General features: G+C 41.1%; 1 protein-coding gene across 14 annotated transcripts in view; it reads left to right on the top strand.

The window, feature by feature from the left end:
- Positions 1 to 19,059, top strand: part of TRIP12 (thyroid hormone receptor interactor 12) — a 140,980-nt gene extending 121,921 nt beyond the window's left edge. For all 14 annotated transcript variants that reach the window (XM_036071502.2, XM_036071505.2, XM_036071518.2 and 11 more), the window contains 9 exons: positions 1,216 to 1,314; positions 8,198 to 8,312; positions 8,612 to 8,766; positions 9,819 to 9,983; positions 13,352 to 13,516; positions 15,081 to 15,194; positions 16,935 to 17,029; positions 17,734 to 17,837; positions 18,518 to 19,059. In XM_036071502.2, coding sequence (XP_035927395.1) covers positions 1,216 to 1,314; positions 8,198 to 8,312; positions 8,612 to 8,766; positions 9,819 to 9,983; positions 13,352 to 13,516; positions 15,081 to 15,194; positions 16,935 to 17,029; positions 17,734 to 17,837; positions 18,518 to 18,714 — 1,209 coding nt within the window. In that variant the 3' untranslated portion in view covers positions 18,715 to 19,059. The remainder of the gene's footprint in view (positions 1 to 1,215; positions 1,315 to 8,197; positions 8,313 to 8,611; positions 8,767 to 9,818; positions 9,984 to 13,351; positions 13,517 to 15,080; positions 15,195 to 16,934; positions 17,030 to 17,733; positions 17,838 to 18,517) is intronic.
- Positions 19,060 to 20,116: the final 1,057 nt, after the last annotated feature.

Below are 20,116 nucleotides of genomic sequence, written 5' to 3'. Positions count from 1 at the left end.
TTCTTTCTTTTTTTTTTTTTTTAAATTAGGAACTCACACTGTAGCCTCCCTTTTATAATTGATCCTTTATGCAATAGGTAGAATTAACCAGATCCACTTTCTTCCCTTCGCACATCATCACTCTGATCAGAGATAACCGAAATGAGATTCTTGATGGGATTCCCGGCTGGAGCCTAGTCAGCCCCTGTGTTGCTGATCTCAGCTTCCTGGGCTTCTCACCTTGGCTCCACATTCAGAGCTATGACCGCCCCACTCTGAGCCATTCCAGCGGGGACCCCGTCCTCCATTTCTGACACTGCACCACCTTTTACTTCTGATGTCTCTGTTCATCTTCCTCTTTTGTGCTGAGGATTCTTACTCAAGTCTGTCTTTCCAAAACCTGTAACTCCAAGACTCCTGAGAGCCATTAGTAATGACATTAAAAGAGGGGTTAGAAGGAATGAGAAGCAAAACAAAAAAAACCTTAACACTTTTTGTCTGTTCTGCAAAGCCTTGCTATTTCTATATTTGTATCATTAGGATTGTGTCAGCGGTGGTGTTGGTAGAATTTGGAAATCTAGCAGAACCTGTCTCGTCCCCACGAATCGCAGTAGTAGATGTTTGTAGTTGTGCTTGTAGGATCTCTGCAGGTCGGGGCCAGGAGGTTTCAGCTCACCTGTCTCACCTGCCATCCCCATACCGATCTCTCCATATGTAACTGTAAATGTGCCCAGGGAGATGCCGTGCACCTGCAGCTCTGACTTGCATTGCTGTCTGGCAAGGTTACAGAGAGCCTTTCTTATCCACCTTGAACTTTCTGAACCTGCCATGGGCTCGATAATATTTACACTTAACTTCTAGTTTTGCTGTCCATGTTTGTAGCAATGCAGCTACTTCTTAACCTTTTCTGAGGTGTGCTTTTATAGAAATAGTCTTGGGAAGTGTAGGTGGCTCAGCCGGTTCAGCGTCCGACTCTTGGTTTTGGTGGGCTCCATGCTGGGCTTGGAGTCTGCTTGAGATTCTCTCTCTCCCTCTCCGTCTGCCCCTTCCCGCACTCGAGCATACACATGCGCACTCTCTCTTGTGCGCGCTCTCTCAAATAAATAAATTTTTAAAAAATAGTCTTTTAACAGTTGATTTTTGGTTTTTTTTTCTTGCACTGCGAGAAATGCCACCTGTTTATTATTAAAGTGTAATATGAGCATCATTTCCTCACATTTGTACTTTGTTTTTTAGCGTACTGTGAACAGAGAGGAGCTGCTGAAGCAAGCGGAGTCTGTGATGCAAGATCTGGGTAGCTCCCGGGCCATGTTAGAAATCCAGTATGAAAATGAGGTGAGCTCATGAGCGTGGATGGTTTTCGACTTAATTTGTGCCTTCAATAAGACTTCGTTGGTCCCCTGAAATTCTAAAAGACAATTGGAAATTTATCTAAAACTGGAGATTTGTCTGTTTTGGATGATCTTGGAAGGTCGAAGCTCTCCAGTTTCCAAGATTAAGTTGTATAGGAAAAGACAGGGTTTTTTCTTGCATAAGAGCAAACGTTTGTATAATTGTTAGGTTGATAAAGTGAAAGGGTGTTTTAAGCATACCTTTCAAAATGTTTGAACTGCTTTTAAAAAAAATCACAGATATAACCTGTATGATAAATGCACACTTATAACATGTACAGTTCTAGTTGTACAAATTCTGATGTCCTGATCTATTCGGTCTGGAATCACTACCACATCAAGATCAAGAAAAAAATCCCATCACCACAAACTGCTCTCTTAGACCACTTTGTGGTTCGCACCCTCCCCCTGACCCCCAGACAACTGGCGTCTGTTTTCTGTCCTGTAGTTTTGTCTTTCTTACAAATGCCATAGGAGGTGGAATCCTACAGTATGTAGCCATTGGTGTTACTCTCCTAGCACTTGGTCATCCATGCTGTTGCAGGTATCGTTTGTTTCCTTTTATCACAAATAATAAGAGTCTGTTGTATGGATACTTCAGGAAATGTTTCATCACCAGGTGATGCACATTTTAGTTTCCAGTTTTTGACACTTATATGAATAATGCTGCTGTGAACATTTGGGTACAAGTCTTTGATAGATGTATGTTTTTATTTCTCTCAGGTAAATTCTTCAGGGATGAATTGCTAAGTTACTTAGTAAGATATGTTTTTACTTTATGAGAAACACCAAACTGTTTTCCAAGTAGCTTTGTCATTTCCCATTCCCACCAGCGATGGAGCTTGGGAGTTTCAGTTGCTTGCCATGCTCACCAGCCCTCAGGTCTTATCTTTTTAATTTGGGGTATTCCAGGGGGGTTACAGTGGTATGTCATTGTGTTCTGTTTGCATTTTTCTGATTGTTTTACTAACCGTTCATATATCTTCTCTGGAGAAGTGTCCATCCATGTTTCCATCATCGTGTTTTATGATTAAGTTGTTAAGAGTTCTTTATTACTCTGGATACAGGTTCTTGATGAAATAAGTGTTTGCAAATGTTTTCTTCCAGTCTGTAGTTTATCTTTCAGTTTCCTCATGAAATGTCTTTGGAAGAGCAGAAGTTTTTAATTTTGTTGAAATCCAATTCATCAAAAAAAATTTTTTTTTCTGGTTTGTGCTTTTTTTATCCCAGGAAATTTTCCCCTCACCCTTGGTTTTCAGAGATTTTTTTCCCCCATGTGTTTTTAGAAGTTTTATAGTTTGGCTCTCATACTGAGGCCTATAATCCATTTTTAGTTATATATAGCGTAAAGTAAGGAGTTAAGGATATTTTTGCTTTTTTCTAAATATGGGCTGTTTCATTTTTCCAGCACCATTTGTTTGAAAAGGCATACTTCTCCCATATTGAATGACCTTGGCACCTCTTTTTGAAAATGAGTCTATTGTGAATATTTGGATCTATTTCTCGATTTTCTGTTGTTTTTTATTAATCTATACTGTCTTGATTACTATATCTTTATAGTTAGTCTTGAAGGCAGGTAGTGTGAGTCCTCCAGCTTCTTCTTTGTCAAAGTTTTGGTTATTTCCCATTCCCCAGTATTTCCATGTAAATTTTAGAATCAGCTTGTCAGTGTCTGCAAAAGGTCTCACAGGATATTGATTGGGATTGTGTTGAATTTTGGTCAGTTTGGGAGAAAATTGACATATATTGTAGTTTTTGAGCACCATGTAGACTTCCATTTGTTTAGGCCTTTTTATCTCTCGCAGTTTCACTTATTAAGTCTAGAGAGGTCTTCCATGTGCATATTTTGTTAAATTTCTACCCAAAATTTCATGTTTTGTGATGATGTTGAAAAGGATGCTCTCCTTATTTTAGTTTGTAGAAATACAGTTGGTTTTTTTAATCTTGACCTTATTTTATGTGACCTTGATAATGACTGGTTCTAATAACTTTTTAATAGATCATTTAGGATTATTGCAGAACCCAGGTTTGGGAAACTTCTGTAAAGGGCTGGATAGTAAATATTCAGGGGTTGTGGGCCCTACAGTCTCCCTCGCAACTACTCCATTTTGCCTTTGTTGTACAAGCAGGAAAATGGCCGTAGACAGTACTTACACAAAAGAGCCTGGCCGTGTTCCAACAAAATTTTATTGTCAATGAAATTTGGAGTTCATATAATTTTCACATGTGGTGAGATAATATTCACGTTTTTTCAACCACTGAAATTGTAAAAACCACCCTTAGATTTGCAGATGGTACAAAAACAGGAAGTGGGCCAGAGCTGCAGTTTGCTAAGCTGTGTTGTTGGACAGTTGTGTCGGCTGTGACAAATACGATTTTACTTCCTTTCTCTTCTAACCTTTGTCATTTACTTCTTTTTAAACAGCCTGGACAGTCCATCAAAAGATTCAAATAATGGTTTTCTCTGTATTTTAACTATGAAATACTGAGTCTCTTGGGGCTACTTTCCTCCCTCTTTCCCCTGAATGTTTTTAAGACAAAACTTGAGAATGTTTGACTTTTAAAACTTTTATAGACGCCTCAGTTTTCTTGTCTTAAAATGTGAGTTATAGTACAGCCTCTAACAATCTGCAGTATTACCTGTGCTTATCCAAGGAATTTTAATTATGATTTTGATTTTTCTTAGGCATTTTTATCTCATTAAGACTTTTGAAAAGTTATTTTGAGTGTTACTTAGTCATGAAAATTAAAACTTGAAGTAGTTGTGACCTGGGAGGTGTACAGTATGCTAGGGATCCGGGTTGTGGCAGAGTTCCTGTCGTCCAAGGATTACAGTGTAGTTGGTTACAGTGCATGTGGCTGGGGAGTGGCGTAGGTGTCAAGTGGATGAGGCTTTCAGAAGGTCCTCCTGTCCCAGGAGTATGTGGGCAGGGTCACAGGGTTAGACCTTAATGGAGGTGAGTGAGAGAATTAGGGGACCAAAGGTTGTGGCTCTAGCAAAGGATTGGGCTTGGTGGTGAGGGGCAGGAGTACATGCTTCTGGAAGTGATGGGACAGAGGGAGATGGAGTGGAGGCCTTGACTGCTGGGATAAGAAGTTGGAATGGTCTTTTGAATCCACCCTGATCGGGACCGTGCCTCTTGCTCAGAGGATACAGGTTTTTAGATGTTTTACATGCTCCGGTTTCTTCTTCATAAAACTGCAAGACCTCTGCTCCAGCTGACTTCTTTTCCTGAGTTTATTTTAACTTTGATTTTTACTGTTTTACTCCAGTATATTTTTTTGTTGCCAGGAATGTCTTTCCTTCCCTCTCGCATCCTTCATGGTTCTGTTCAAATTGCATCTCACATGGAACCTAAACAGGTTCAGAATAGCATCACATTGATTGTTCTTAGGTCATCAGGATTGAGTTACTGATACAGAAATCATAATTTTATAATCTTCATTGCTGGATCCTACCTACTAATTATGGAAAAGATTCTAGGAGGATCATTGGGGAATAGGGCTTGGGAGGAGTACTGACTTTTTATATACAAAGAGCCTCAGGTTGTAAATCAGATTCAACCATACAAGTCTGCAGGTGGCCATTAGGAAGACTTCAGAGTAGCTCTAGAAGAATCCTGATTCAAAATATCAAATCCAGGGGCGCCTGGGTGGCTCAGTCGTTAAGCGTCTGCCTTCGGCTCAGGTCATGATCTCAGGATCTTGGGATCGAGCCCCGCATCAGGCTCCCTGCTCAGCGGGAGGCCTGCTTCTCCCTCTCCTACTCCCCCTGCTTGTGTTCCCTGTATCTCTGTGTCTCTCTCTGTCAAATAAATAAAAAACTTAAAAAAAAAAAAAAAAAATCAAATCCAGGGGCGCCTGGGTGGCTCAGTCGTTAAGCGTCTGCCTTCAGCTTAGATCATGATCCTAGGGTCCTGGGATCAAGCCCCACATTGGGCTCCCTGCTCAGCGGGAAGCCTGCTTCTCCCTCTCCCACTGCCCCTTCTTGTGTTCCCTCTCTCACCGTCTCTCTCTCTGTCAAATAAATAAATAAAATCTTGAAAAAAAAAAAAAAAATCCAAATGGACCCCATCTTGAACAGGGAATGATTGGTAAACCAGTCTTTGGGCTCAGAGAGTCTTTAAGCCCCAGGATTGGCTGGGGCTACGAGTGACCAAGCTTCGGGCGGGTGAAGTGTTAAGAGTGTGGACTGTGGAGCCTGGCATCAGCGCTGACTGACCCTGATGCTGGGGGGTTCTGTAAAGTCCTGGTGATGCCTCAAAAGGGGCAGAAGAGATGGGCCTTTCTCATCCTGTGTTGTAGATTAACAATAGAACATTGTCACGTGTTAAGCGCTAGTATGTGTTAGCTTTTGAAAGGCAAAGACTCAAAAGTTTTGAGTCAGACAAGTTGTCAAAACTCATTTTTCTGTGTTTTTACTTCTAGAGCTTTATACTTTTCCTTCCTTTAAAAACAAACGAAGCAAAACCAAAGTACCTACCTTTCTAGTGGAGTGGCTGAGTAGAAGAGATGCCTGAAAAGATCAGGTTGATCTATGACAGGGCCACTGGCCATCCCAGGGTACGGGGTGAATTTCCAGATCAGCTTTGACCTCCTTCCACCCTCACAGATTTGCAGTGATGACGTGTTTTTTTTTTTAATATTTTTTTTTAAAGATTTTATTTATTTATTTGACAGAGAGAGACACAGTAAGAGAGGGAACACAAGCAGGGGGAGTGGGAGAGGGAGAAGCAGGCTTCCCGCCGAGCAGGGAGCCCGATGTGGGACTCGATCCCAGGACCCTGGGATCATGACCTGAGCCGAAGGCAGACGCTTAACGACTGAGCCACCCAGGCGCCCCTGCAGTGATGACGTGTTTACAGTGATACTCATGCCATTTAATATTTTAAGTCTGTTTTACCTTTAGAAGTAACAGCCCATTCCTTGGATGAAGGAATTAGACTGATCTGATTTGTGATTTCTATTTAGCTGAGGGTAATTATGCTAAAGGGAGGGAAAAAAATTGTTTCTAAAGCACCATCTGGTGGATATCAGATGTTATTGCAGTTTTTTTCCTTTTCTCTTGGCCTCTCTTCTTTCCCTTCCTTCCTCTCCTCCACAAAATTCCTACCATCACAGAACTTTTTTTTTTTCACATACTTACGCATATGTATAGGTTAGGCCGCATGATGAAGAAAAATAAAGCAAAACAAGATGGATTGCAATGAAGAAGGGATAGGGTGGTCTAAGAGGACGTTTGAGCCGAGGCAAGTCATTAGCATTTAGGGAAGGGTGTCTCTAGCAAAGAACAGAGAAGCAAAAGCCCCTGGCCCTTTGCACAGTGACTGGCTAGAGTAGGAGTCAAGCTGTGGGAGGGGTCACCGAGGTCGTGCAGGCCGTGGAAGAACTTGCGCTTTTGCATTGAGTGAGATGGGAGGTCTCTCAGCACTGTGAGACTAGCCTAGGAGAGGCCGAGAGTGTTGATGCAGAGACCATGCAGGAGGCTCTAGCAGGAGATGAGGTAAGGGGCCAGTTTGGAATATATTTTGAAGGCGGGGCTTACAGTGTTGAATGATGGGTTGGGATGTCGGGGTAAGAAAAAAAAAAAAAGAAAGAAAAGCCAAGGTTTTGTTGGAGCCCTGGGCAAATGCAGGTGCCATTCCATTTACTGCTATGGAATACTAACAAAGGGAACGAGGGTGCTTCCAGAAGGTGTCACCACATCCAACCTATACGTCACTGTTTGCAAACTTAGAGTGAAATATTTGGTGGATTGCATCTAATCTGTTAAGCTAGTTTGGATACTTTTTAAAAGTAACTATGGTAATGATAAAATAATACCCATTATTTGCGAATAATCTCTAAGTGAACTCTAGTTCTCTTGACCAGGATGGTGGTTTGATGTAGCCTATAAATGATGATATTAACTTGTCGTTAGCTGGATATCTAATTTATGGTCCGAGCTGGTAGGTCTTGGTAGAACATGAAGGAATAACTAGGCTGTGAACGTGGACATGGGATGCCTCCGTGATCATGGAGGAGTTGTTTTCATTCAAAGATGGACAGTCACGTCAAGGCTGGTTTTAAAAGTACCAATGCCCAGGCTCTAAACCAGACCTGTCAAACACGAATCTCTAGGACATGCTCACCATCTCCATGTGTACATGCTGATAAAGCTCTCAGGAGTTTCCAGGGCACCGTGGGGCTTGAGAAGCCCCGACATATGCTCTGAGGCTAAGTGAGCCTGGTGGGTGCTGGCATGGGTCTGGCCTTCTCTGAGCCCTGTGTTATTCAGCAAACCACTGTTTAGCGGCTGCTGTGTGTCCGGGCACTCCCGAGGGTACAGAGGTGAATTAAAATTGCCCTCGAGGGAGAAATGGCAAACACATACTGAAATTGTGGCAGTGTGATGTGATGTGAGAAGTCGCTGAACAACAAGTCCTAGAGAAAAAGGAGCAGAGTCACTGGGCAAACAGGAAGCTTCTCCTGAGATGATATTTGAGCTGGTTTCAGGCTAAGAGCTCACCCAAGGGGGCTCTGGAAGGAGCTCCATCCTCGGACAAAGCCATCTTACTCGCCGGGGGTGCGAGAGCTGCACTAGTACCGTTGTCAGTATATAAGCCTGAAGCAGATGATGGGAATGTGAGGGTCCTGGGCAGTAACAAAGGGTGGCTCGTTCTTGTTCCAGGCTACCGAGCCTGAAGGAGCACCATCAGGACAGTTTGGGGAATGATGCATGAAATAAACAGTTGCTGTTAGTATCCATATTGCAAAAAGGTTGGCCCAAGAAAAAGGCAGCGTAAACTCTGAAAATTTGAAATTGTTCTACTTTTGTTCTTCTGTAGGTTGGTACAGGTCTTGGGCCTACACTGGAGTTTTATGCACTTGTATCTCAGGAACTACAGAGAGCTGACTTGGGTCTCTGGAGAGGTGAAGAAGTGACTCTTAGCAATCCAAAAGGTAAGATTGATTTGTGAGGCAGTCAGTTTGTGTTTTTCAGATCAGGTAAAAGGGCCTTTATAATTCATTAAATAGATTGAATTTCTAGTAGAGGGCCATGGTGTCTGACCTTAATTCAACTTTTAGCCTTTGTTTTCTCTTTTATCAAATTAGGGAGAGCCTTCCAGCTCTAAAGGACTTCATTCCATGATCTGATTTTTGAGAATACTGAATTTCTTAGATGTTCTTAGTTACCAGGTTTTGTCTTGTTTTGTTTTGGGAAATAGCATCTAAAGTTTTGTGACTTGCTCATTTTATAGGAAGCCAAGAAGGGACCAAGTATATTCAAAACCTCCAGGGCCTGTTTGCGCTTCCCTTTGGTAGGACGGCTAAGCCAGCTCACATCGCAAAGGTTAAGATGAAGTTTCGCTTCTTAGGAAAATTAATGGCCAAGGCTATCATGGATTTCAGATTGGTAAGTTTAGGATTATTTGCTTGTCTACGATTTTTTTGTATTTGTGTACTCTGAAAGTACCTTGAATTCCCTGCACTCCATGCTGTATTTTAAAACAGTGTTTCACAGACTTTAATGTGCATATGAATTAAATGGAGAGTCTATTTAAAACGCTAATTTGGGTTCAGTGGCTCAGGGGTGAGGCCCACGATTGCACATTTTCTTTTCTTTTTTCTTTTTGTTTGCTGCTTTTCTCATTAAAGATACCACATTTTCATACGAGCTCCCAGGTGATGCCAAAGTGCTGTTATGAACCATTTCTTCAGTAGCAAGGGTCCAGAGAATCAGGCAACGTGAAGGGTGGTTTTAAAGTATTTGTTATTAGATTTTTAATTGATTTAGGAAAGCCTGAGCTTTCTGCAGCTGAACTGCAGTAAGTCATCTTTGGAGTGCCAGAGGGAAAATAACCTGTGAACTAAGTATTAACAGAGGTCTGAGTGTTGCCAGGCTTTTTTCTTCATTTCCTCTTCTCACATTTTCTGAGATACTTGGTCAGTACGTAGAAGACATTTTTTTTCATCTAGTGTCAAGTTTCCAAGCTGACAGTTTCGCTGTGCGCACAGAATGGGTTGTTAATCAGTTATTTTAGAAGTTACATTTTTTCAGTTTTAATTAGTTGGTTCTTTTTAATCTCTTTTTCCCCCCAAAATGTGCAGTAATACAAACTACAGTGGAATTTAGTTTACTCGGCCCCAAATAGAGTAAGATTCCTATAAACATGTCTTAGTTTGGAGGCCCTTATGGAGAATATATGTCCATCATTGAATAGATAACCTTTTCAGGGTCAGTGTTTAAATAGGATTCTTTGGTGTACTAAGTTTTTGACAATATCGGGCCCCCAAATTGGGTTTAAATGGGAACAATTGTGTATAATGAGAGAGACAGTTCCAAAATGTTTTTTTGGAGGGTTGGTTATTATTACTCAGCCTTCGTAAACGATCTCGTAAAGTGTCAGTTATAGAACTGAGGCAATTCTAGAAGCTTAGTGTGACTGTTAGAATATTTCCTTTCAGGTGGACCTTCCCCTTGGCTTACCCTTTTATAAGTGGATGCTGAGGCAGGAAACTTCACTGACATCGCATGATTTGTTTGACATTGACCCGGTTGTAGCCAGATCAGTGTATCACCTAGAAGACATTGTCAGACAGAAGAAAAGACTTGAACAAGATAAATCCCAGGTAAGCTCAGAAGATGAGGAAATGGGGACACCTGGGTGGCTCAGTCAGTTGAAGGGTCTGCCTTCGGCTCAGGTCACGATCCCAGAGTCCTGGGATCGAGTCCCACATCAGGCTCCTTGCTCAACGGGGAACTTGCTTCTCCCTCTGCCTGTCGCCCCCTGCCCCTTGTGCGTGCGTGCTCTCTCTGGCAAATAAAATCTTAAAAAAAAAAAAAAAAAGATGAGGAAATGGTCAAGTGGATCAGTTTCTTACTGTTGCAAGATGAGGTTTTTGTTAAGTGGTTATATTTGACCCAGATATTATGTTATATTACTTTACTTATATACTTCTTATATTATTTTAGAAGAGTTTAATTTTTTTATTAGAATACCTGAAATGATTTCACAGTGGGAAAGATGACCTATAAAAACAGCAGGTGATAAATAAACCTCTTGATTGACAAATGAAATACACTCCTGACTTGAACTCATAAGGCTCTTATTTATTAAATATTAGATGGGCATTATGTATCTGGCAGATACTGTATCATACTGAATTTTTTTAGTAAGCATTTAAATCAATAAAAACTGTTCTCAGGACAGATTGTTTTTCCAGAAAGGTAGCTTAATTTAGGAACAGTCCATTTGTTTCTAGAAAGATCTCAGGAAAATAGTTTAAAGGTCATGGTGGGTGTTCACTATTTCTTAGTAATATCTGTTGAGGCTTCTCTATTAGAATGGGTAATCTTGAGCTTTATATCATTAATGTGTATTCTTTACATATTAATAAGATTAAAAATTATTTGACCCAATCTGAGATTAATAGTTTTTCTGTATCAGACATTAGAAGAAGACAAAGTTATATTTAAGAAACAGTGGCACAGATTCAATTAGCTATATTTGGGCAGGCATCGTGACCCAGTGTTAAATCAACTCCCATTTTATAAATTGTGTAAAGTGTCACATCTCCTGATAAACTGGAGAAGAGCTGTCGGCAGATGGGGATTTTAGAATGCCTTATTATCAAAGAAGAAGGTGATTTGTAAGGGAATTAATTTTATCTCCCTTATTAATTGGTGGTGATTTTTGGAGAATAAGTTTGTTTATTAAAAGAAATTGGCACTTAAAAGAGGCCGAGTCCATCTTTTCCAAAGAAGATCTGTTGTCTTAGGATTTTTAGAATCAGTTCTATGCTTACTGACTTTGTAAATTTTAAAAACGAATGCGATCTTATTAGGAATCATCTCTTAGATAAATAATGCCCCAAAAAAGGAGGGAAAGAAAGTAAAACTCAGGCGCTGTTCCACATGTATATTAACTCATTTAATCCACAACACCCCTCGGAGACTTAGGTATTTCTGTTATTCCTCTTTTGTATGTGAGACACCCAAGGCCATAGGTCGAGTAAGCGGCCAAGGTCACGGATCCAGAGCGTGGGCGGAGAGCTAGAATCACACGCCGGCTGTTGGCTCTGGGGCTGTCACTCTTACACATTTTGCAGTATGCCACCCGTTCCCTTCCTCAGCTCTTTTTTGAGATTTGTTCTTCTAATCTTTATCTATTCTTTATTTTTGATGTTGTCAATTTAAAAGTATAAAATGCATAGCACAGAAACCACATTCCATGGATACTGCTCTGTTGTTTTAACCAATTTTCATCCAGCGCATGAGGAATGGTGGTGTTTGGTATTCTGGAGCACCTCACTTCATATAAAGTATACAGATGGAACAAACTTGGTAGTATAAATTCTTAAAAGATACATGGGAAATGGGCTAAAGCTTACCAGTTTTTGATTTAATGTAAAGTCTGAAGAAATGAACCGTGAATTCCTTTTAAATGTCTCAGGGACACTATACTAGATTACTATCGATGATAGCATTTTATAATGCAAACCTTTATAAATGAGCTGTTTCTTAAGTAGCTGTGGGAGAAGAGACTTTCTGTTAGGACAGCAGTGACCACCTTGATCTGTGCGAGAGGTGGGAGGGGGCAGTTTTGAGAGCTTTCCAGCAGAGAACATTCAAGAGATGATGATTACTAGTCTTTCTGAAGAATATCTTAAACGTAAAATGAAAGGCCTCCCTTCTGATGTCATCAAATGATTCACCTGAAGCTGAGGAGAGACCTAAACACAGGCTTTTGCAGAGAAGGACAGATTAAGATTATACCTTAATCTTAGTGCTATCTCCTTTTCTGCATTCTGAATTAATCTGGAATCCTCAATGGCTTTCATTTCCTTTTTATTTTTTATATTTTTTATTTTTATTTTTTTAAAGATTTTATTTATTTATTTGACAGAGAGAGACACAGCGAGAGAAGGAACACAAGCAAGAGGAGTGAGAGAGGGAGAAGCAGGCCTCCCGCTGAGCAGGGAGCCTGATGCGGGGCTCAGTCCCAGGGCTCTGGGATCATGACCTGAGCCAAAGGCAGACGCTAAATGACTAAGCCACCCAGGCGCCCCTCATTTCCTTTTTAAAAATGACTAATTTTAAATCAGAACTTCTAGCTTTAGTGTGTAAATGACAAATTTCTTGCACCTGGACTGTGTAGCCCCTGGGAATTTCATACTTGGAGGTATTTCCAATTTGGAAAGCCATTTTGCTTCTTCCTCCTATGCCATATACCTTCATTTTCAGCTAGTATTTGCAGTTGCTTTTGGTCTTTGGTTTCAAATCTAAAAAAAATACGTATTTTATATAAGCCTAAATATTCTTAAGCATTTAAAAAACCGAATAATACAAATTGCTTTTAACATTTGTCTTTAGAGTATGACTTGAGGGCTTTGTTGGAACCTTTCTTCACTGAAGCATTATTGTGTGCATACAGAGCTGTTGTGCTAGTCCTGAAGATATTGGATGAGGAATCTCCAGGGTGTTCCTTAGACTTGAGCTTTGCAGGGGGGAGAAAGTTAATTACCATTCCTTAGTGCATTATTTGTATTTACTCAAGTAATAATGCATTATTTGTGTTTATGGTTTCCTGTCTAAGGAATGGTAATTAACTCTATATAATTGGATTCATTAAGATTAATATAGAATTTAAGAAAAGTTTGTCTGGCTCTATAACCATTCTTAAATTGACCATCACGTAAGCGATTACGACTTTCTGTGAAATCTGATTTGAAATATGGTCACATTGACAGACATCTTATTTTGAAGGAACACTTAAGTGATCTTATCTTTCCCCATATAAAAATAGTTGGATTCTGAAGTGCTTAAGATTATTTCCTTTGTCATCTATGACTTGTTCATGTGTAGATGATGACACAAAAAGAAATACTGTAAGAGTGGAAGGAACCCTTAACATTCATTAGCATATCTTTTGTTTTATAAACATAGAGAGAACCAACTGAATGACTGTGCTTGACATCTCTCATCCTCCCCTCTTTAGACCAAAGAGAGTCTACAATATGCATTAGAAACCCTGACTATGAATGGCTGCTCAGTTGAAGATCTAGGATTGGATTTCACTCTGCCAGGGTTTCCCAACATCGAACTGAAAAAAGGAGGAAAGGATATACCAGTCACCATCCACAATTTAGAGGAGTATCTAAGAGTACGTAATTGCGGCGCCCTTCGGGGAGAAGGCCAGTGCGGGGCCGCAGGGCTTCCTGTTGGCCCTGTGCTGGGGGAGAGGGAGAGCGCCTGTCCAGGGAAGCGGTCTCTCCCACCCAGCTGAGACCCTTGGCACCCAGGATCACTTCGTCACATCCATTTCTTCAGGCCTTAGCTTCCGTCTGCGCTTGAGAGAATGTGGCCGATAGTTCAGGAGGCCTCATAATGACCTCAGATTTGCTGTCTTCAAGCTTGAATAACTAATAACATCACATTGTCTTCATTTAAAAGAAATCAGTGAAAAGGAGCCATCACTTGTGTTCTTGCTAAACTGCATTTTGTCTTTCTATCAAAGTAGCTAACTTGATAGAATTCAGACACAAGTTTATGGGGGTAGCAAAGACTTTGAGATAGTTCATGGTTCTTGACTATATTTGCTAAATTAAGGGAAAACTATTTTGTATTGAAAAGAAATTCTATTTTAAGTTATAACCTATATAGATCTTTATTACTACTTTTTGAAAAGTTTTCTTTTGGTTTATTTCTGACCTGACCTAAGTGGGAAGAGCACTGGGCTCAAGATAGAATATCATCTACACCCAGACTTGGGTTTTCCAGCAACCTACAGTGGGATTTTTAGATAGAACCTCTGAAAAATGTTGGCTCTGGTTTCCTCATCTGGTAGAGAAAGAGAGTAGATAGCAGAGGTCTTCAGGTATTAATTTAGTGTCACCAACAGTTCTGTGACTGATACCCACTCCCTTTAATATTCAGAGGACTGTCTGCTCATACTACCTGCTTCTTTTCTTCACTTTGAGAAAGCTGACATTTTAGCCTACTGGTAAATGATGAGTTAACATCCAGATTAAGGTTCTCTGAAAATAATTTGTAATAATGCTTGTGTTTTTGTTTCCATTTCTATCTGAATATGTCCTGTACTTCTTGAATCCAGTGGGTTAGCCAGAGTCACCGATGACTAGATAATGTTGGACCAATAACAGATGCTTTCTGTTACTTTTCAATTTCACATGACTGCATTTGCACAGTTGGCCTTTCTCTAAGTGAAGGTGCACGAGGAGTTGGCTTCTAAGAACTTATTCAGGATTTAGATCTAAAATTTTCACATTAAGAATTCAAAACACTTAACAGTTGGTAATTGTGAATCTTGAAACATTAGCTCTACTTCTTAACATTTTGTCCTCTTGGGAAACTCTAATCTGCTTCTCATCTGGTAAGGTACGATTCTGTGCCATCGGGATTTTACATAAGTGAATTTTAAAAATACACTAAATATAAATGCTCATGGGTTGTTTTGTTTGTTTGTTTGTTTGTTGTTGTTTTACATTTTCTTATTGGCCAGGCCCCAGGTAGAAGTTGATGGGAGTGATCTTTTATGCAGTTTTCTGAGAGGTATTTTAGAGACTTAATAACTTGTGTTTTGTTTTTTCTTTTTCGTTGTTCTTTTAAGTGATCAGGAAGTATATTTCACTGTACTTTGCCACATACTGAATAGGAAAGAGAAATGAAATCTTGTCACAGTTTCTAAAAGACCTTTCTTTTTGCAGCTGGTTATATTCTGGGCACTAAACGAAGGCGTTTCCAGGCAATTCGATTCCTTCAGAGATGGATTTGAATCCGTCTTCCCACTTAGTCATCTTCAGTACTTCTACCCGGAAGAAGTGAGTAGCTTATGTCTAAAAGAAGGAAATGCGCATTGCAGCATCGCTCATGTGTATCTGTAGTTGTCTTAGTGGGCTGTCTCTCTGCCATCTAGCTAAAGATTGTTGCAGACAACAAAAACCAAGTGGGGGTGGTGGTGGTAGGGGTGGTGGGATGGGGGTTGTGGGAGGTTTGGGAAAGATCATTTCTTGAACAAAGAAGAGTATTAAATACAAAGTATGATATAATATAAATGTAACACTTTATATTACATAAATACTAAATATAACTTAACTATTAGGGAGTGGCATCTGTGTGTGAATGGTGAGCACATAACCTCGTTGTCACTTGACCCTGGGTGCTGCCCGGGGCGGGGGGAATGGGATGCAGGTGTCTGCGGGACTGTGGCTGGCCAGGAAGGCCCTGGGTCCACAGTAGTGAAAGTGACACAGAGGAGGGCGCACTTTTTCTTTTTTTAATCTAAACTTCCTGGATTAGGTGAGACATTGCTTTATGATTGGAGTCAGTCCTTGAAGTTTCAAGGAAGTGTTGCAAGTACTGTTGAGAAGGGGGACATGAGCGTATGTGCAGTTTTCCAGCCTTCTTAAGTGCAACAAGAGTCTGAAAAACCACTCGCTAGTGATGAGATGGCATAGAAAGGAGCGACAGTTTGGAATCCCTTGTGTTTATTGTTGGAGTGGAAACTTTAGAATACACCCCTATTACCGGCTGAATCCAGCTATCTTTGAATGACTTGGCATTGTAATCTCCATTACGATCTCTATGTCCACTCTGATTTGCTGCTTACTAAAGCAGGAAGTGTACGTGACCCTTGGAGGCTCTGAGTGTTGCCTGGAGTTGAAAGCAGCACGTGTTGCTCCTGGAATTGAGTTTCGGTCCCCACCGCTTAACCGTATGACCTTATCTAGGTCATCGTATCTGATCTGCCTGCCTCATCCGTAAATTGCGATAACCTCCATCTTACTGAACAGGATGCATAAAGTACCTGACAGTGGGTGACATATAGTAGATACTAAATTTTATATGCCCTGAATTGGATTTTCTCAAGGTACGCAGTCATTCCGCAGATGGACAGTGAACCAGAGAAAAGATGGTTTAATTTGAAACTGATGCTAGATTTTCCAAGGAGACACGAGCACTTCTTTGCTTTCTAATGTGCCCCCTGTGATGGCTCGCTTGGTCCCCGTGCCGCCCCAGCCACCATCTGGCAGCCCTCTGCCTCGCTTTACAAAGTGAGCAAGCTGCCCATTTGCTGCATCTCCGTTCTGCTTGCTTCTCCCACTTCTCTCTCCAGCTCAGTAGTCTGGGTCTTGGCTTCCGTGACTGTATACCCTTGTGTTTCTAGGAAACAGGATTTATGATCTGTCCCTGGTTAGAAGTAGATTATCAAGTGAAAGCCTGTAAAGGCATGAGAAGAGTTAGGAAAACTTAAACCAAGGGTTTGTCTCAGGTAAGTTTTGTTGGCGATAAAAGGTTTCTCTAGGACCCAGTCCCTGCAGATGGGCAGGGTACCTGTTAATGCAGCTGAAGAGGAGATGGATTTTATAAATACAGTAGAAGAGCACATTGTATAAAAAGAGGTCCTAGGCAGGACTTTCTGATGCTGAGAATGGTATTTTTATTTGGCACATGTAGACCTATATTACATTGGCATACTGCAAAACAGCATGTCCTGTGAGTTGTCGCTCAGTTATGCAGCGGTGTCTGTAGTAATTTGTTACCGTTGTGTAAACACGCAGCTGGATCAGCTCTTGTGTGGCAGTAAAGCAGACACTTGGGACGCAAAGACGCTGATGGAATGCTGCAGGCCAGATCACGGTTACACTCATGACAGGTGAGTAGTGGGATCTCTGGTTTTTTGTCTTACGGTCAAGAATTTGGTGGTGTGTGTATGTGTGTCTATATACACATTATAAACATTTTCAAATTTGTCTACCTATTTTATTATATTTTTAATTTTTTAGACATTCTTTTTTTTTTTTTTTTTAACTTACTTATTAGAGCATAGGCATGAGCGGGGAGATGGGCAGGGGGAGAAGCAGGATCCCTGCTCTGCTTGAGGGGCTCGATCCCAGGACCCTAAGATCATGACCTGAGCCGAAGGCAGATGCTTCACCAGCGGAGCCACCCAGGCTCCCTAAATTTGTCTACCTATTTTAAAGGAGAGACTCTGATATTTTGGCCTCATTTCTGTTAAGACCTTAGGACCCAAAGATTTCTTTTTCAAGCACTTCTGCAGAAATGAACAGGGAGGGGGAGAGGAGGGAGCACAGGTCTCACCCCATTACGCATTTTTCTGTGTAGTCATACGGAGACATCTATACAATACCCGACCAGTCTTACTTGTTACAACATTTGAATTCCAGCTGTGACAACAGAAACCAGTTTGATTTCAGAGTGCACTGTAATGTGAATTCATAGATATTCATAGTTAAATTTTTACAGTGTGTAGCTAATTGTGAGAGTCTGCATTGTGGGGTGATTCAAAACTGTATTTTAATATGATGAAATAATTGTGGTTATTTATTTCTGTTGTAGTCGGGCTGTGAAGTTCTTGTTTGAGATTCTCAGTAGTTTTGATAATGAGCAGCAGAGGTTATTTCTCCAGTTTGTGACAGGTAGCCCAAGATTGCCTGTTGGAGGTGGGTATGCCTTTGCTCTGTGGGTATGTGTGTGTCGGACAGACAGGCAGACAGGATATTCTGTACTTACAGGGCCTCTTAGTTACCCTAGTATCAGAATGCTTCTAAGTGTTCACCTTGTTCGCAGTAAATGGGAGCCGTCGCCAGCGGGGAGGTTCATAAGGACTGTCTTAAACACACTGAAGTAGGATTGTTAATGAGCATATAATGCTACCTTTCTAGATAAAATTCGGATCTTCAGGCCATTTGAACATTACAAACTCTTAGATGAGAATGGATGAGAATGCACTGTAAAGTCTACTTTCCCAGCAGCGAGTCAGTCCTAACAGGAGTTGAATTGGTGCTCTGTTTTAAACCTCAGAAAGCCTAAGGACCTGTTTGCCTCCATATTATGCGAGGGCTTTTTATGGTAAATAAAGCAGATACTAGGCACCATACACTAAACATGTATCGAATGTGTAGATTTAATTGCCAAGCAAGCAAGAAAGAGCACCTTGGGTGTGTGCTAACCCCATACAGCGAGGCAGCGTGGTGTTTTCTGGTAGGAGTAGCAGAAGGGTGTGTCTGGGACTCCAGGCAGACTCTTCTCCCGGCTAAGAAAATGTTCTCCTCTGAGTTGGCCGTGTGCACCCTGCAAACTTACTAAGTTCCTTGGTCTCTCTTCCTTCCCCTTTCATCAGGCTTCCGGAGTTTGAATCCACCTTTGACAATTGTCCGGAAGACATTCGAATCAACAGAAAACCCCGATGACTTCTTGCCCTCTGTCATGACGTGCGTGAACTATCTTAAGTTGCCGGACTACTCGAGCATTGAGATAATGCGTGAGAAACTGTTGATTGCAGCCAGAGAAGGGCAGCAGTCGTTCCATCTTTCCTGATCACAACGAGAATTGCAGCGTCTGCCTGTTACAGCAAAAGAAAAAGATCATGATTTCTTTTCTAAATGTATCACCTGAGTCAAGGAAACATGTTACGCCTTCTTGTTGTAGGAAAAACGGCTTGCAGATTATACAAGAGACACTTGGTTGATATTCATTAATGGCCCCATGGACTTAAAAGTGATCAGGCCCTAAAACGTTGTTGTGATGAGGTTTCTTTAGCAAGTTCTTGTTTAAATTATCATTTATTTGATGAGTGAAGTTTTTAACTTGCTTTGCTGTGTGAAATTTAAAAAAAGGGATGTTTTTCCAGGCTGAAACAATAAATGTCGCTGTGCAGTTTAATTCTGGGCTGTGTGTATCCATCGAGCTAAGTCTGCAGTTTTGTTTCCTCCAAAGACAACTCTTGTACATAAGTACAGAAATTCAAGCTCACGTGTATTTGACAAATACGGTCTAGTAGGTTAGCTCTCTGTGCTTTCCACTACCAGCCCCCTCCATTGCCCTCCCTGAGTCCGGTACTGTCTGCAGTCCACACGGTTCTTTTGTATACGGCACTCGCGCTGGGTCCATTCTCGTTAGTCACGGGCTTCTGTTGTGCCATGTTCTCTCTCAAATTAAGATATAATTTAAAACGCATTGAACAGAAATATATTGTCAGTATAACTCAGTCTTTGTAGCTAGGTAGACTTCTCTCATAGCTTAGTTTGAATCCAGCTGTAGGGCATTGCTGGCCTTTTCCCAGTGACACCCTAGGACTGTTTACACGGTGATTCTGGCGACCACAGCAGCCTCTCGACCGAGGCCGGGAAAGCTCGCTCATTTCCTCTTGTAGGTTACAAAGTCTGCACCTCGGGCTGGCCGGGATTTATTATCCTAAGACCAGAGCATTTTGAATTGATGGAACGTTTTAACCAAAATTCGCAGTTTTCATTCCGTTGGAGTAAAAGAGTTTTTTTCTCCCTTGTCCTTATGTTCTAAGTTTTTGTTCAGAGCCCTCTTCCTTCCACACTCCCCTTCCCCTGCCCCCAGTGCTGACTTGGGACAAACAGTTCAGCCTTTGTCTCGGCACCGATAAAAGCACCTGTAAGCAATGCTCTGTCCAGTTGTTTCATGTGCTGATTTCTCAAATCTGCAAGAATCCATCAGGTTAATGTTTTTACCTGAAAATAAATAAAGTTTGCTTCACCTTTTTGTTTTTAGTTCTGTGCTGTATGCATAACTTTCCATCGTGTAGATGTATTTCAGTGCAAGCAAATCGTCACGTCTCCATGATTTGCATCATGGCTGATTTCGCTATTCAAAGAATTTATAATAGCAACTTGAAGAACATAAAACGTGGAAAGAAAATGGGAGGAGATTCCTTCCTTCCTAAGATTCAAAATTAAGCCTGTTGCATAAA

The sequence above is a fragment of the Halichoerus grypus genome, chromosome 4, assembly GCF_964656455.1.
Source record: "Halichoerus grypus chromosome 4, mHalGry1.hap1.1, whole genome shotgun sequence".
Taxonomy (NCBI): domain Eukaryota; kingdom Metazoa; phylum Chordata; class Mammalia; order Carnivora; family Phocidae; genus Halichoerus; species Halichoerus grypus.
This window is presented reverse-complemented; position numbering and strand designations above follow the sequence as displayed.